This window comes from Gambusia affinis, linkage group LG06, assembly GCF_019740435.1.
Source record: "Gambusia affinis linkage group LG06, SWU_Gaff_1.0, whole genome shotgun sequence".
NCBI lineage: Eukaryota > Metazoa > Chordata > Actinopteri > Cyprinodontiformes > Poeciliidae > Gambusia > Gambusia affinis.
In genome coordinates this window covers 18,473,576-18,492,341 of record NC_057873.1, presented here as the reverse complement: position 1 = coordinate 18,492,341, position 18,766 = coordinate 18,473,576, and the positions used below count along the sequence as shown (strand labels likewise).

At 38.3% G+C, this 18,766-nt stretch overlaps 1 protein-coding gene across 6 annotated transcripts in view; it reads right to left on the bottom strand.

The window, feature by feature from the left end:
- Positions 1–605: 605 nt before the first annotated feature.
- The window catches only part of LOC122832369 (F-BAR and double SH3 domains protein 2-like), a 57,436-nt gene continuing 39,275 nt past the window's right edge, over positions 606–18,766 (bottom strand). For 2 of the 6 annotated variants that reach the window (XM_044119031.1, XM_044119033.1), the window contains 10 exons: positions 16,472–16,561; positions 16,223–16,285; positions 8,228–8,362; positions 8,072–8,155; positions 7,794–7,971; positions 6,238–6,318; positions 4,997–5,217; positions 3,581–3,773; positions 3,386–3,483; positions 606–2,937 (listed from right to left, as the gene is read on the bottom strand). In XM_044119031.1, coding sequence (XP_043974966.1) covers positions 2,845–2,937; positions 3,386–3,483; positions 3,581–3,773; positions 4,997–5,217; positions 6,238–6,318; positions 7,794–7,971; positions 8,072–8,155; positions 8,228–8,362; positions 16,223–16,285; positions 16,472–16,561 — 1,236 coding nt within the window. In that variant the 3' untranslated portion in view covers positions 606–2,844. The remainder of the gene's footprint in view (positions 2,938–3,385; positions 3,484–3,580; positions 3,774–4,996; positions 5,218–6,237; positions 6,319–7,793; positions 7,972–8,071; positions 8,156–8,227; positions 8,363–16,222; positions 16,286–16,471; positions 16,562–18,766) is intronic. The other 4 variants (XM_044119034.1, XM_044119036.1, XM_044119032.1 and 1 more) reach the window with 3 other exon arrangements.

Here is an 18,766-nt window from a genome sequence, read left to right as displayed (position 1 = left end):
AGGGAAAAATGACAAGCTCCCCATTATCCCAAGAGTTAAAAAAAACAAACAAAGAACAAAAGAAAAATACCAATCATTAAAATTTCTTTCAGAATTTAAGAAAAACACCAAATGAGATTACAAAAAGTCATCTCTTTTGAAGAGTGTATCACTGTTTTAAGCATCAGTCGCCCTTAATTAAAGAGCATCTAGAGAGTCAGTATGAAAAGATGAAACTTGTATGTCTGCATGTGTCGCTACAACTTCCTATAAGAGTCGTCTCTAACCATGCTGATGCTAGAAGAGGGCACTGCTACTTTCCAGGGAAGGTACAAATAAATAAAAGTGCTACTACGCCCTTTAGGGAAGGACTTTTAAAGGCATGAATAATACATGACGAGGGGTATTTATTTACTTTGAGTACAAAAAAAACCTACCACAAATTAGTACTCAGCTCCATTTGCGTTCATTTTAGTCCCGTGACCAAAATCATGTCAAGTAAACATGGATGAATGTTGAAGCTGAACAGATGAAGAAAATCAATGCAACGTGAGTTATGATCTCTAATGAGGAAAACTTCAGTCTTTGTTTCTGGCCCTAAATAGTTTTAAAGTTTCAAACAAATGTTTGTTTGTTTTTTTTTTTTACTAGCACATAGTGAATACCAACAGATTCGGTGCGTTTCAAAGCACCAGCAGTTTTCCTCGATCAGTCATTTAAAAGGAAAACCACACAGCGCACAGAATGAGAGAAGATATAACAACTCGTGTGTGTAATATAGTGTAACTGTATGTATGTATAATGTAGCCACTGATTCACACCGACTGCCCAATGACAGAACGAACGTTGAGAGGAGAGACGTGAAGCAGAGACGGGAGGAGAGGTGAGCAGAAGAAAAGAGAGGATCCAGCCTCCCTCGGCTCTTGCTTCTCCTCCTCTCTCTCCTTCCGTCTCTCCTTCCTGCTGTTATTTACAACACCCTTTTCAGTACATGATGAAGATAAAACTTCCACTACATATCAGACAGGGTATTCCATTCAGTTCAGTTAGTCTATATGAAACCATGTGCATAAACATTCCTATGACGACAGTAATGTACTGTACTAATACACATTAAATACGTATAATGATAATGACTATATATGCGAGAGAGAGAGGCCGGAAGTAAACCCACCGTCTGTGTTTTCTGTCCACGTCCCTCAGCACTGCTCTGCACTTTGAAACACCTCGACAAAAAGTTGACTTTTTTTCTTTATCCCACCTCACATCTCCTCTTTTTTTATTTATTTTTTTTTTAACAGAGCCTCAAAACTTGCAAAACATCAGACGCGGTCCCTGAGAAAAGGTGGGAAAACATGTATTGTGTTCATTTTCAGCCTTTCAGGTTGAATTCAAATGGGTGAGCTTATCACACAACAACTACTAAATAAACGAATTTCAAAAGCGAGACTTGGCTGCACACAAGTGGGTTTGACCGTCACAGGGTCAGAAGTATCCCAAACTGCTTCGCCAACGGGACAAACTGTTGGCTAGCATTAATTCCCCTTCGAAAAGTCCTGACCTCAACCCGTCTGAAAACGTACGGGGGCATCTTCAAAGCTGGACCCGAACCTGGAAGCCAACCAATTTACAGACCCTCTATGTTTTCTGCCAAAAGGAGTCGTTCAATATCAAACCACAATTATATCAGAAGTTTGTTGATGGTCATTAAAGGAACAAAGTTAAACTCTCTAACGGGATATTTAGCCAAATATTTCTAGGGTTAAATGTGTATGTGAGCTGGTATGTGCACTGTTGCACATAAAGATGGAATAATTGCGTTTTTGAGGCACATTCCTTTTTTTATTGTTTAATTTTCTCAGTATGTTGTCACAATCGTTTCATGAGAAGGCAATTACTTATTCCAATAAACTCAAACTTGTGCACCAACTCCCTGTTTGAAAAAAGGAAAAAAAAAAATCACTAGAATTGTTCCACCTCTGAAAGAAAGAGTCGCTTAAACTCATTGTTAATAAAGGCCAAAAACGAACATATGTTCACGGTAAATGTCCATCAACCTTTTGCTGTAACTGTCAGTTCTCAGACTGTTTGGTGACCTAAAGCTCGTCCAGACGACCGAGTTAACCTGAATTTGTAGTTTTCCTGTTTTTCCCACAGATTTCAATCAAAGACGTCAGCTAATTTCAATTAAAAATATGACAGATTTAAATGAAATGCTGCCAGTAAAGCAACAACAGCTGCTCCAGTCCGATGTGCTTCATGGACTACTAACTTATTTGAACTTTTGCTCCTAATTTTACCAATCAGATACCACGGTTGTAGTTTTTTGGTGAGCTTTAAATATACCTGAAAATAAATTTTAATAGCGTGATAAATATCTCAAGCTGTATGTTTTGCTTGACTTTTGAAATATTTTGCCAGTTTTGGGCTCTGTGATGTTACTGATGCTCCAGGATTTAGTGCAGAGAAGAACTGCCTTACATATCTTGCGCGCTTCAAAAGACCCCATCCATAAGTGTTCCCTATCTCTCCATCCTCTCTTCAGCCCGCTCTAACTTGCTGTGTGAGGCGACGTTTTTAAGGACAGGGGAGGCCAAAAGAACCCAATGCTGCACTTCATTAGGGGGGCTAAAATGGAGCTGATTCAATTGGACACGCCAAGCATTCCGGCTTCCTGCTCCTTCTCTTCCTCGGCTCGGGGATGAGAGAAGATGCAGAGCGTCCGGCAGTGTCGGTGTGGTTCGATCGAATTGACTTCTCATCGCTTCATTTGCGCTCGCATCAGTCCAGAGCGAGTTCACGCTCACTGCATCAAGGTCTGCTTCCGTCTTTTGTGCAACGTCATCAACCCGCCAGGCTCGTCCGTCACACCAGCGTGATCTCCACTTCCTCCGTCTTGTCGCTTTTCTCATGCGGTCGCCGCGGTTGCTGTTTGGGTGGAGGCGGAGCGGCTCGCACCTGCAGCACAACGCAACGAATTAAAGTTAGACGAAACGCCGAGGTAATCACACAGATGGCTTACTTTTCAAAAACTAAATGTATTTCAGATTTATTTTATTTTCTGCCTTGCTTAAGTTTTACTTTATTACTGAAAAACCAAATCATTTAAATCGTGTTTGGGATCACTTTTTCTTTTACAACAAATGTTAGGCATACAAATTTAATATTTGATTCATATTAACACTATCGCAAGCAATTGTGTCACATTACACATTGCAAAACATTTGCTGGGCTGGTGTACATAATCCACCTGCCCAAAGAGCAGATCATTTTTAATTAAATACTGTTTATTTGGTTGTGAAATTAAAACTGTGAGGAAAACATTATTGAACAAATACTTTTAAAGATTTATCATCCAAAAATACGTGAACATGTGAACGACATCCTGGATGTCTATGATACCGACCGGCCGTAGTTTACCCGGTCCGCCTCCTTCAGCTGTGAATCGTAGAGGCTGAGTCTGAGGAAATCCTGGAGACACTGGACTCCTGCCAGAGCTTTGATCTACACACAAACAAAAACACAGCATTAGAACAGCTCTCCACCCGGCCATCTCCCTCAGTCGATACGGTGTTTGAAGAAAGTTTTGAGCCAATCTCACTGTGAGAGGACAGCTGTCCCTTGTGTGAGGAGGCCGGCAGAGGAAGCTTGTGCTCCCCGTTGAGTGCAGTGGAGGGGGATCGCGGCAGAGGAGGGGGAGTGGAGGTCTCCGGGCTGGTGAAAGGGCTGATGGGAGGCTGGTCATACAGAGGCAAAGGCGGCAGGGAAGACGGCAACTTTGAAGATGGAGAAATCTAAAATAAACAAGTGACAGAAGGGCAGAGTTAAAGACTTAACTTTCTCCAGAAAGTTCTGTAAGCACTACGTTTATAAGACATGATATATTTATAAAACAGACTAAAGTACAAAGTAGTTACGGTAGTTGAAGCTCATTCTTGCCTGTCTTGAAATTAACTTCAGTCATTATTTTGTTCAATTGCAGAGAATCAAAGAAAAGATCATATCACACGAACTAATGGAATCCATTGTTGATTTATAAATTGAGTGACTGGAGAAATACTGAGTTGGTATTATTTGTTAAAAACAAAAAAAATTGTACAGCAAGAAGCTATTCTTTCATTGACGGAGTACAGCAACAAACACATTTGTAGCTGGCTTTTTATATCGCATAAAAAAAGTATTTTTTTTCCCAATGTATGAGGACATAAGGAACGAATCTTGGTGTAGCTGAGATGGTGTGGGGTGACTTGAAACGGGCTGAACAAAAAAACCCCTGAAACGTCTCAGAATGGGGCAAGTTTTAGAGACAAACAGATGACTACAAGAAACCTCTCACTGAGTTAATAAAGGACAAAGAGGTAAGACTAGCTACTAAAAGGTGGCGTATTTATTTCTGTTTATTTAAAAACAGATTATTTTGGTGCTCACCTGTAATTAAATTACTTCAGTTTCCAGAGCAGATTAAACATTGATAAGTGAAACTTTCTGGCAGGGTTATTTTCTCATATCACTAACTCCACATTATATAAGCCATTAACTAAACCACTTCTACATTACCCAACCGCATTACCTCATGTAACACTTAAAAGCAACTAAAACCTCTTATGTTTGGTCTACAGGCTCAAAGGAAGGGAGAGGCTACATCCTTCCTGTTGCCAAACCTCTAATCGGGCAGCGCCTGGTGCCACAGATAAGGACATTTTTCTCTAATTACGAAGCCGGATTTTGATGTACCAGGAACAAAACTATTCCGCTTCACTGTTTGTGAACTCTGCTGACAGATTAGCTGGAGAACAGACAGGAAGGGAGAGCAGGAGGGTCCTGGTACAAAGTGGCACAGCAGATACACTCCTTCCCAGCCCTGAGGAGAGCGCTGAATGTGCAGCTCAGGCGTTGATTATCGATGAAGCTCAATTCCATCGCTGCTTCCCGTGGTTTCCCTCTGAGATTCCTCCATCTGGACAAAGACAGGTCAACCTCTGTTAACTGCGAGGCGACTCCCTGTGTGTTGCCGTACCTGTGCGTCATTCAGTGCTCCGCCGCTCGTCTCCCCGTTCTCAGTCAGATCCTCCACCAGCACGGAGGGGAACACCCCCACCCGTCCGTTCAGCTCGCCCTCCCAGAAGCCGTCGTCCGTCTGAGTATCGCGGTTCAGCAGGCGGATCACGGCGCCCTCGGAAAAGGAGAGCTCCTCTTCCGCCTGGCCTTCGTAATCGTAAAGTGCACGGACGTACGCAGCTGCACACAGACAGAGAGAAAACAACAAGGACAGGCAGGAAAGCAATCAGTGTCACTCAGAGGGACTAATTATTCTCAGTAAAATATATTTCCTTGTCTGCTTTGCTCCCTTATTGTTATGAAGAAAACTGTACACCCGGCTGGAGAGGCGGAGATAAACGACACAGACAGCAGTAAGGATAATAATGAGATGGGATTTCCTCAGGCGTTCGTTTTAAACATGCAGGTAGAGCCGACACAAGCAGAAAGTAAAGCATGAGAGACTACTAGAGTAGAATAGGAAACACATGTAAACAAAGCAGTTTGCGTGTTTTTAGCGGAAGAACACGAGTACTTGGTTTTTGAAACATGTTTCAACAAATACAGATCTGAAAGGTGTGGCCTGCTTTTGCATCTTCAGTTTATTTTCTTCCACCACCTTTTGCTGAAATTACAGGCGCAAACTCTTTTGGGGCTTGTTTCCTCCAGTTTTGTACTTCTAGAGATGTATTTACAAAATACATCATGCGTCCCTGAACAGCAACTGCCACAGATAAACAAGTGGATTTAGGTCTGGACTTTGACTAGGCCATTCTAACATATGAACATGCTTTAATATAAAGCATTCTATTACAGTTCTGGCTGTATGTTACTGCATTTGTGCTGTTATTTTTCTTTTTTTTTGTTGTCGTCTAAGCCCTTCTTCCACATATCAAAACTTTGCAATTTCTTACAACTTTCTTCTTGCCATTCTTCCATTAGAATGGAAGAAGGGGTGAGCAATCCTGGTCCTCGAGGGCCGGTGTCCTTCAACTCTTAGATGTCTCCCTGGTCCAACACGCTTGAGTCCAACAGCTAAATCACCTCCTAAGTGCAGTCAGGTTCTCCAGAGTCCTGCTAATGACCTCATTACTTGATTCAGGTGTGTTGAAGTAGAGATGCATCAAAAAGTTGCAGGAGACTGGAACCTCCAGGCCTGGAGTTGCCCACCCCTGCATTAGAGCATGACTAACAGGTTGTCTTGTCAGTAGATTCTCATACCTGATAGGTGAATCTGCAGCTCCTCCAGAAGTACCATGGTTCTCTTGCCTGCCTCTCTGATTAATGCTGTCCTTGTCAGCCCTGTCAGTTTAGATCAGAGGTGTTCATTTGTGGCAATGAGATTCATTTTGTGAGGCCCCTGACCTCAGCTCAAGAATGGTACAAATTTGGAGCGGATGCAGATGGACACCTTATGGAATATTTTTTTTAGAATGAAATTTTCAAGTACAAGTGCATCTACTTTTAACTGAAAAATGAGAAGTATAAAACATTAAGCATGTTTTGTTTCTTTTCATCTTATATGATAGTGAGAACCAAAAACTTCCAGCAGCTTTTTTTTTAATCGCACACTCATTTACTGAAACGGAATACAGTACAGTACAAATAAAAATACAATAAACTTTTTTCCTTTTTATTTCTGGGAATAGGCTGTAAACTTTTTCCAGACTAACAAAATTGAAAATACTTGGGCCACAAAACTATGAAATTGCACAATTGTTTTTTAAATTCAACTAACACCTATTCTGTTTTTATTTTTTTAATTTGTTTCATTAAAATACTGCATGTTGTTTAATGCATGTTTATTGCCAAGCAAATGAAAAGATAAAAATTAAATTAAAAGTATTTTGGGTTTTTCAGTTCACACTTAAAAGTTCAAAGTAACTCAAAGTATCTTTTTAGTGAATTCTTCTCACTCTAAGGTCGCTGAGTGCTTTCAATTTGCTGATTTTGGCCCACCGTGGTTTAGGGACCACACGTTTAGGTGGATTTTCAGATTATTGCAGGTTTGCAGTTCTGCAATTTCATTTTGAGACGATCAACTGAACCACACTTTATGGGACATCAAGAGCCCCAGGCATTTATTTTACAGCCAAACTCTACTTTAAACATCTCCACAGCTTTATCTCTAACTTGTCTGCTGTGGTACTCATGATGCCGTATAGTACTAATGCTCTCAAACAAACAAAGATGTTCGTTTGAGAGAAAGTTTTAGAATGAGCTTAAATTACACATAGATGTAACATATTTACTAATTAGTATACTTTTAAATTCAATAGATTTAGGGTAGTAAAAAAGGGCAGAAAACAAATAGATGCCAGGGATGGATAAAGAATGCTAAAACCATCTATAATTTTTCTTCCACTTCATAGTTATACACTACTTTGCAGTGGTCTGTTTCATAACACCCAGTAAACATCAATAAATGTTGTAGTTATAGTGACAAAATGTAAAAAATAAAAGTTTACCCAGTATGAATATTTCTGCAAGCACTTTAGATTAGTCTGATCTAGGCCATAAATTGCTTAAACAACTTTTTTCTTTAAATTGAAATTCTTTACATGTTAATAGGTTTTGCTTAATTTCTTTCAATTTACAACAAACTGCCAGATCATTTAGCCCAGTTTTTGTTTTCTTCATCTGGACTCCAGAAAAGCAATAAATAGAAAACCTACTCAGGGATAAAAAATAAATAAAACACAAAATACTTTAAAGTGGCACAAGTGGAACTGACTAATGCCAATGATCTGATACCTTTAGCTCCCTAGAATACGTACTGTTTGTGTCTCCGTTGATGCAGCCAGAGTGGAGCTCCGGTTCAGTTGAGTTAGAGGAGGTGTGTGATCGAGCGTCCAGCGTGGCCAGGGACTGGAGCATGCTCAGCAGGCTGTTAGAAGTGGGGAACTGGAGGTATTTTTCTGGCACGTAGCCCACTTGACCCGTCTTGTTGCGTGCCTGGAAAAGACAAGCAGGATAAGAATCCATAAAGGGAGGTAGAGCCTGCTTCAACTCCTCCATGTTACTGAGATGCGTGCGTGTGTGTGTGTGTGAATACCTTGACCCAGTCCTCCATGTCTCCATCTTCAATGACCTCCAACATCTCCTGTTCGTCAATGGTTAGCTCGTCCGGCTGAGATGCCTGCAGGGAAGACCAAGAATGAGATAAATGTAAAGATAAAAGTATAGCAGTCAATAAGTGTCTGTTTTATACCTTGTAGGAATAGAGCACTTTGCAGGTTAGAGGGTAGTTGCGCAGGGTTCCCGAGGGACTGGAACTGCTGTCGTCAAAGACCTCCATGTTCTCCTCACACTCCTCTCCCTCTTCACGCTCCAAGTCCACTGTACCCTTTTGACACACAAACAAAGACCGAGTCAGAACCTGGGATAAACCAAGGAGGAACTTGACGAAAAATGTTTCTCTCGCTGTTGAATAATAAAAATAAAAAAAAGTGGTGTGCTCTGAATCAAACATCCAGGTGTAAAAACACAAGTTCAATTTAACATGTTACTAAGATCTTTACCTATTCTAGCCTCGGAAACAACCCCATAAAGATGATCTGTCACCATTTACTCCTGCTGAGATTCTGCTCTGTAGCTTTTAGAAACAGGTGCTGAGCCCCCCCTGTCTGACATGACGCAGCCCCTCCCTGTTTTGTTCCATGCGTTTCCCAGCTCACATGAACATCACATGATCCCAGCTAATGGAAAGATCCGTCACACACAGAGTGAGCCAGCTTAGGTCAATAACAATAGATTGTGTATGCATGAGGGCATGTGTGTGTGTGTGTGTTTGCTTTTGGGTGATTGTGTTTAGACATCACTTTTCTGTTGACACGGTAAACTCTGCACCAGTGCAGAACAAAACTCATGTGTGTTTTGTACATGGATTAATCTTCAGCACTGATCTCCTGAACCCAGGAGTTCATGTCCAACCCCCAGGTGTGGTCTGTAGGAACGAAACAAACAGAAAAGGCACAAAGCGTTCCACTGTCAATGGTCTGAATCATTGACAGTGATTGATAATTTTGCTGCATTTACTGTTCATCTTAACTTTTCACTTAAACCAACTGTTAAAGATCCTTCAAGAGATCGGTAAACACTGTGATACTGACATCCAATTGTCTCTATCTATGTTTCCTATCAAATGGACAATAAAAATAATAATAATAAAAAAAAGCTACATAATATTTTAAAAAATTTGACTCTAAAGTGACGTAAAATACATTTACAATACATTTCACATGAACATGGTCTACATTAGTATCAGTTTTGTGGATACTGCTTGCTCTCCTGTATCGACGTTGCATGTCAGCAGGTCAATGTCAGTACTGGGCAGCGCTCAGGGAAAAATCACAACACACTCTGACTGTATTACCTAAAGCAGCCAATTTAGTCTCTTTCACTGGAAACATCATTATAAAGACTAAATAACACTTCAGATCAACATATTGCACACAAACTAAAAAAAGTTATTTTAAGAACCTTGAACAAAAAAGGATTATGACAAAAAAAAAAAAAGAGAAACAAGAACCTGTGAAGTCTATTTGATGCAAAACAAGGATGAAGAATTGTATTTATTTGGAGGTAATAATACTGGCTGACAGAAGGAGTTTAAGTAACATTCTCTTTTGAACCAAACCATGTTTGGTATGACTCCAGCAAGTACATTTTTCTGGCTAAAATACAGAGCACATGAAGTTCCTGTGATTAAGCAAATTTTTTGAACAACTTTACAATAATTGCTTTTTTTATCTGATCACTCTTCACAGCAAGCTAGACTCAATGCAAATTTCTACAACAAGCATTAAGGTTTATGACAAGAACATGAGATACTTCACTCTTTATCAAACATGCTCTGGATTTGAAGATCCACCAATCAGGTTTTTCCAGTCAAATTTCTATTTTTCCCCACATAGATAGAAATATAGATCTTTTGCCTCTAGTGGCCTGTCTCAATAGTGAAGTGGCAGAAAAACAGGTTGTGTGAGAGAGGGCAAAACATGAGGTCAACAGGTCAGGACTCAAATCAATGATGCCTGTGTCGAGGACTGAGGCCTCTACACATGGATCGTGTCTTTTAACTCTGCGCAAAGACCACGCCATGGTAATATAGATTGTTTTGAAGACTATACAATAGAGTCTTTAAGTTTGAAAGACTCTATTGTAATCCATAGTAATAATTAAATTACCCCTATCTATTAATTAGAACCTTTATGTGATGTTTTTATTTCAAATGTGCCACAACATACATATTGTTTGTTAATGCATTATGTGCAGCAAATACATTTTAGTATTGGACATGCCAATCAGATTAGAGCCCATTATAGAAATCTGACTGGCTGACTGGTGGATCGGAGACAGACATGCACTCTGCAAGTTCAGATGAAACCCACATGAGAGAAGGAGATAATGTTAACATTTAACATTACTCTAAATGTTAAATGCTCTAAACATTTAAAGCCAATTTATTCTCCTTGGATGTGGAAGACTTTTTAAACCACTGACAAAAACCACATAATAAAGAGGAAGTGATTTTAGACATGGTTATAGATTGAGAGCAAAACCAATGGCAGCTTTTATTGGTCTTGGAGGTAATAACTATGAAAGTTATGTTGTAATGAAGGCAGTGCCGGATTGAGAGACTTGTGGGTTTGTGCCTCACAATATACATTTCAAAATGTGTGGCTCGATCCCATGAGGTATCCCTTTTGTTGGCATTTCAAGTAACATGGTGACGTAATTAGAGAAAAATGAGCCAAATTCAAAGAAAAAAAACAAACTCGTAACTGACCGTGTTTTGTGTCTGTTAGGCTCAAAACAGATAGAATTTTGTTTGCCCCTCTGTCTCACACGCGACAGTTTTCAGAGTTTTCAGTAATGGACTTACTACAGGGGCCAATTTTCATTGGCTGATGCCCATTCTACCTGGTCACGTGCGTGGTCGTCTCACAAACACACGCTTCCCGTTAGCTAAGTACAGCATAATAGCAGTACTGATACAACTTCTACACAGTCTTACGTTAGCTAAATATGCAATGTATACTGTATCTGATATACACTATAAGTTTTATTTTAGCAGAAAAGGCTTTGGACTAAACTGTTACTGTGTTAGCCACTCTAGCACCAAGTACAGCTAGTCAATCAACCATGGCTGTGTTCAGGGAAGCGCTGATTAATAATCATATCAAGCGTGGAAACTTGATATCGTAACGGACTGAATGTTATGTTTCTAACGTAATCTTTGCTCGTCTTGCAGGTGGAAGACTTTTCCACTGACGGTAACAGGTGTGATTAATCTACAAAGAGAGAGAGAGAGAGAAAAAGGGAGGGTTTTGAGTTGATCATCTGTTCAGGTTATTTTTCCTTTGTTTACCTTTTGTCAGCATTACAGCCGTTGTAGTTTCTAAACTTTTATCTACTGTCATTCGTGAGTATTATTCACAAACAAACATCAAATAGAACAAATATATTTAATAAATTTTGAAGCAAAAAATCCAGCATTTTTCATAATTATGTGAAATAAATAATTATATCCCAGCTTCGAGCTCTTTGGTTCCTCTTATCAGTAGCTGTCTCATATTGAAGTCATCAAACCAAATTTTATTGGTCTTGGAGGTAATAACTATGAAAGTTATGTTGTAATGAAGGCAGTGCCGGATTGAGAGACTTGTGGGTTTGTGCCTCACAATATACATTTCAAAATGTGTGGCTCGATCCCATGAGGTATCCCTTTTGTTGGCATTTCAAGTACCATGGTGACGTAACTAGAGAAAAATGAGCCAAATTCAAAGAAAAAAAACAAACTCCTAACTGAACGTGTTTTGTGTCTGTTAGGCTCAAAACAGATAGAATTTTGTTTGCCCCTCTGTCTCACACGCGACAGTTTTCAGAGTTTTCAGTAATGGACTTACCACAGGGGCCGATTTTCATTGGCTGATGCCCATTCTACCTGGTCACGTGCGTGGTCGTCTCACAAACACACGCTTCCCGTTAGCTAAGTACAGCATAATAGCAGTACTGATACAACTTCTACACAGTCTTACATTAGCTAAATATGCAATGTATACTGTATCTGATATACACTATAAGTTTTATTTTAGCAGAAAAGACTTTTCCAAAATCTGCCAACTGTAAATTTGTTATGTCTAAGCAGACAAGCTGTATATCAAAAGAACTTAACAATAATATTACTTGTTATTAATTTGGTGTTAAGAAAGGAGCATGGTTTTCTGGTAACAGACTGCAACGAAGTATAAATCAGATTTTTACTTTTGTGATGAGTGTCTATTTTATAATATATTTACCATCAATGACAAAAAACAATTCTCTTTTCTGCAAGATTCACCAACCGCAGAATTCTTAGTATAAAATAAGTAGAATTTCAAAAAAGCAGAAGTCTTATGTTTTTTGAAAAATAACAATATTTGGTGTTGATCTATTGCTAAGAGATGAGAGAGTGTCCTGGTAACCGAGTGCCACAAAGTAAACATATGATTTTAACTTTCGCAAAATTTACCAATGTCTAACCAGATAAGCAGTATTTCAAAAGAGCTTATGTTTTATTAACAATAACAATATTTGTTATTAATTTGGTGGTAAGAGAGGAGCAGTTTCTTTCTGGTAACGAACTGCCACAAAGTATAATCAGATTTTTACACTTGTGTTGAGTGTCTCTTTTATAATATATTTTCAATCAATGACCAAAAAGAAAAACATTTTCACTTTTCTCCAAGATTCACCAACTCCAGAATTCTTAGTATAAAATAGGTAGAATTTCAAAAAAGCAGAAGTCTTATGTTTTTTGAAAAATAACAATATTTGGTGTTGATCTGTTGCTAAGAGATGAGCGAGTTTCCTGGTAACCAAAGTAAACATATGATTTTTACTTTTCCAAAATCAACCAACTGTAAATTTGTTATCTCTAAGCAGATAAGCAGTATTTCAATAGAGCTTATGTTTTATTAACAATATTACTTGTTATTAATTTGGTGTTAAGAAAGGAGCATGTTTTTCTGGGAACGGACTGCAACAAAGTATAAATCAGATTTTTACTTTTGTGATGAGTGTCTATTTTATAGTATATTTACCATCAATGACAAAAAAATAAATAAAAATGTTCTTTTCTGCAAGATTCACCAACTGCAGAATTCTTAGTATAAGATAAGTAGCATTTCAAAAAAGCAGAAGTCTTATGTTTTTTGAAAAACAACAATATTTGGTATTGATCTGTTGCTAAGCGATGAGCGAGTTTCCTGGTAACCAAAGTAAACATAGGATTTTTACTTTTCCAAAATCTACCAACTGTAAATTTGTTATGTCTAAGCAGATAAGCTGTATTTCAAAAGAACTTATGTTTTATTAACAATAATAATATTTGTTATTAGTTTGGTGTTAAGAAAGGAGCATGTTTTTCTGGTAACGGACTGCAACGAAGTATAAATCAGACATTTACTTTTGTGATGAGTGTCTATTTTATATTTACCATCAATGACAAAAAAAAATTCTCTTTTCTGCAAGATTCACCAACTGCAGAATATTTAGTGAAAGATAAGTAGCATTTCAAAAGAGCAGAGGAAATCTTATGTTTTTTGAAAAATAATATTTATTGTTGATCTGTTGCTAAGAGATGAGCGAGTTTCCTGGTAACCTCGTGCCACGAAGTAAACATCAGATTTTAACTTTTGCAAAATTTACCAATGTCTAACCAGATAAGCAGTATTTCAAAAGAGCTTTTGTTTTATAAACAATAATAATATATGTTAATAATGTGGTGGTAAGAGAGGAGCGTTTTTTTCCGGTAACAAACTGCCACAAAGTATAATCAGATTTTTACGCTTGTGTTGAGTGTCTATTTTATATTTACCATCAATGACCAAAAAGAAAAACATTTTCTCTCTTCTGCAAGATTCACCAACTGCCAAATTCTTAGTATAAGATAAGTAGCATTTCAAAAGAGCAGAGGAAGTCTTATGTTTTTTGAAAAATAACAATATTTGGTGTTGATCTGTTGCTAAGAGATGAGCAAGTTTCCTGGTAACCAAAGTAAACATGATTTTTACTTTTCCAAAATCTACCAACCATAAATTTGTTATGTCTAAGCAGATAGTAGTATTTCAAAAGAGCTTATGTTTTATCAACAATAATATTATTTGTTATTAATTTGGTGTTAAGAAAGGAGCATGTTTTTCTAGTAACGAACTGCCATGAAGTATAATCAGATTTTAAGAATCTTATGTATTTTAAACAATATTTGTTGTTGATCTGTTGCTAGATGAGGTATGATTTGAGATGATTTGATTTGATTTGATTTCAAATTAGAATTTGAAATCCGTAGAATCACAAATTGATTTGAGATCAAAGATGAGGCCAATTTCTGGTAACAAAGTGCTCATGGAAACTGATGGGTTGTTGAGTGGAGCTAAAAAAACATCCTCAACATGCAGTCTGAGCATTTCAGACTGTTTTGTTTTAGAGCAAAGCATCAAAGAGATTTATTGGAACTGCCTAGTCAAACTTCAAACCTAAAACTGCTCGAAAACCATCTTTAACAAATCTGTAATATCAGCAGAATACTTTTACTTACTTGCATACTTTTAATCAGATGAATGGCTTTCAGATAACATTTGCAGTCTACTTTATGATACAGTTACATGAAACAATAGTAGCAGATTACTTGGAAGTAGTCAGAAACTGTCACACATTTAGACAGTAAGTCAGTGCAATGTTTAGGGTCAGACAGTATGGATTTTGCAGCATATAGTGGCATTATGTTGTTTTCTTGTTTTCCTCACCCCTGCATCCAGTTTTAGTTCAGCGTTATCACTGTGTTGCTACCTTCACCTCACCGCTCCCCTTCTGCATCTCATCACACCACTTGTCTCATTCTTTTTCATGCTTCAGTAATTGTCTCCTCACAGCTCCTCCATTGCAGCGCACAACTCTACCTATTGTCCACACTTCTTTCCATTTATCTCCTGCAAGATTCCTCCCTCCCTCTCACTGTGTTTTCTCTGTTCTCCTTACACCCCAATGTCTCACCCTCTTCCTCTCTGCTGATAGCTGCAATATCCTGTGAGCAGAATGCCAAATGATTCCCACAGAGCAGGCAAACTACGCTTTAGTCACCTTGACTGACAGATGCAGACACGTCCATTGAAGAAAAAAAATAAAAGAAAAAATTCTCTACGGGATTATTCTTCTAGGCAAAGAAGTACTTACCTCAAAGTAAAGCCAATGTGAAAACCCTACATTTTTGTATATACAGTGAAAAAAAACCCCCACTCCTCTGTAGACTGTATTAATTGTTTTTAAAAGTAGTTTAAAAGAAACCCTGCACTTTTAAATTAATTCAGTTTGTTGACTAAAAATTATGCAAAAAAAAAAACATCTGAAAATGTAGCTATTCTTGATGTTGCCTTGCTTGTGGAAAATGACACAATGTCAAGATCTGACGGTGAGGCATCATCTCTTACATGAGATACGCTGTTCAGATTCTATGGAGTTAATTTACAACCTCTTATTTTCTGAACAATCTGACCTGCTGGTGCCAGTTTGCCTTGAAAAGCCATAAATTATACTGTACATGTGACAGACTGGCAACCTGTCCAGGGTGTATCCTGCCTCTCGCCCGAAACGTTCACTGGGGAGAGGCACCAGCACCCCTCCCGACCCCAATAGGGAGAAGTGTGTACAGAAAATGGATGGATGGATGGACATATTGTACAAAAAATGTTTTTAAGGTTTTGGATTAATTGAAATGGAACTGCCTTACAAATGTAGTTAATAAAGTAAAATTTAAAAAAAAGGACTTCCAAAGCTATTTCTTTGAAGCTGACTGAAAAAAAATAGAGCTCTATGAACAAAGTAAAATTTTACGGAAAGAACAAAACCATCTCCTAGGCTGCACAGAACAGTATTTTTTTTAATTTTGGATGGGCTTTTTTTTTGTCTAATATTTTTTATGACCTTTTACTTTTAACATTGTAGTACTTTTGTGTGGATGTGCATTGCACTGTGTTTTAATAAAGGTGTTAAAAATAAATATTAATAACAAATTACTATTAACATCTGTGCAGTCGTAAAGTAGTTAGATCTGCCAAGTCCTTTCACTGTTTTGAGATTTTAGAAATAAACTCCCTGTATTATAACAAGAGGTCCAAACATGCTGATTTGGAGCAACACAGAGAGTGAGGGGGAAGTGTCTCACCGACAGTGAGGGATCGTGGGTAGTGTAGGTGGCCCAGCGTTCATTTTCCAGCTCCTCCATTACCTACAGCATGCACAGAAAGAGACAAACAGGGACACACAAACTCACTGAAAAGATCTTCATAAACCCACATACAGCACCCTATATTTCACCCTTAATTTAACAACTCAGGCAGTGAGAAGGTGAAGCACATGCACGCAGACATCTTGTGTGTTTTTCACACCTCAGGAAAATAAAACAATCACAAACCTGGTTCATTGCACTCTTCAGCCAGGTATCTACAGCCACTCCAACTTGCCGCAAAAGGTCCAATCGAGCCTCAGCTTTCAACTTTATTGTCTTTGGAGAAAGAAGTGATAAACATTTTTCAGTTTCTGCTGAATTATTTTCTGTTTTGGTAGTGTTCCCCGTAACTGTGGAAACTGTGAATTAATTTTACCTCAAAAGTGATACATTTGTCCCATGTTGTGACCTTTATAAGAAATCATACTAGCCAGTTTCTTTTAATGCGCTGTAAACATTGAGCGCTCTAAATGAGAGAATGCAATAACGCTGGAACATGATCGCTGATTTTCACATGCAGGAGGTTCTTCCATCTATGATCCTTTCTCCTCAGTTTCGGTTTCTCTCACCTGTTTTTTATCAATTTACTCTTTTGTTTCCAGCTTCTTTCCTCTCCCTCTAATGCTGACAGAGCAGACGGACAGCTGATAGGCTAATACCACAGGGGACTTAAGTAAGACTCGTTTACTTTAATCAATAGAGACATGCTCCACTGAAGTGTACTGCTTTTTTCTATTACCAGCAATGAACACCAGATGAAAAAGACCATACTTGACTCACTCTACTAGACCCCAAAGGTACAAAATTGATAGGAAAAGTTGAAACATTGTCCCTTACACTGCTTTACGCTGCTGCTTTAGAGAGCTATCAGGAGTGCGTCATTAGCATAGCTCAATACAAGCAGCTAGCAGTGGGAGTGATCGCTGGTGGGCAGGCAGCTTCAAGTCAGACAGTCAGTCTGGCTGAGGAGCATTAATCGATACAATCATCACTGAAAGAAAGTGGAAAACTAGATGGAACGACAGACCAGGAGAGAGTGGCTGCAGGAGAAAAATACAACTGAAGACAATACATGGTAACAAACAGGGACAGAGGACTGTAAATGTGGGCAGAATTCAGGTGAATTCAAAACCTGAAGGGAAAACGTCAAACGACATAAATGCACAGATACACTAACCTATGAAATGGAAGCTTTTTGTGTGCAAGTTAATGTACATAGGCACTAGTCTTTTAAAAAGACAATATAAAAAAGCAGCTCGTTAACTTCAGATGGAGAGATGTACTGCCACATGCTTGATCAAAATGACAAAAGATAGGTGTCATTCTTTCATAACTGTGCTCATGTCTCTTCCTCTTAACTTATGAACTGTGTCGATACCGGCCTAATGCAACCTCATTATGAGACGAGACTTTCAATCAGTTCCCCAGGAGCACACATTAGTAGGGTTTGAACTGGCAAAAATGGATTTCAGGGCAAGACCTTCCTCAGCATAAATATTTAAACAAGGACAGATTGTTTGTTGGGTGCTACAGCAACAAACTACCATGGAGGCACTTTCTGTACCTCCTTCTCATCCCAACCTGTATAAACCTAATGATGGAGAGAAGCACCAAATATGTCTACAAATCATCATTGTCCAGCTTTTTTAGACACCATTCAAACCACTCTGAGACAAACACCGTGACAAAAATAAGCCCGGAAATAGAAACGTGAGAGAAGGCTCACGTGTGAAGCAGCAGTGCCTATTAAACAATGTAATTTTAATTAATGTATTTTGTGTACTGAATTTATGTAAAAGAGGTATGTCCCTCAAAATATGAAAGAGGAGAAACTTAAAATAAATAAAAAATTATACCCAGTTTTCTTATTTTCATAACCTTTGCAGATTTTTCAGCATTGTGAATTCAAATGAAATCCAGCATCTACCCGAAAGATTGGTCAAATACCCAGCCAGAATTATGACTGAACCTCATTAATTAGCTATGACTGAGGTGCAAGATAGAGGCTGCATGCATATATTTAGGCCTATATTTATCATTTTCATTACGTGAAGATTAGAGCGAATTCATAATAAACTCAAACTTGTGCACCCACTGAAAAACCAACACCAACACTAGAAGAACATTTGAGATTAATACTTGACCTCAGAAGAAGGAGGGTTGGTCAAATCAACATCTAGATTATGCTTTAATTGAATCTAAGTAATATCTTTTGTCCTGCCCTTATAATTGTAAACTCAGGACTCTGTGATTAGCTCATCTGTATGAAATGAGCACATCAATTATTTAGCAACTTATTCATGCGAGAAATGATCGCCTCCATGAGCAAAGGAGCTAAAATTTAACTTTAGACAGGGGAAAGAAGAGCGTAATGAAGGGTATATGAATAAATTGTGGTACTTTATAATAAATAGGTTCCAAAATTAACAGCTGGACAAGGTCACCTGTACAACACTGCCTCTAAATTATTATGTATAGACC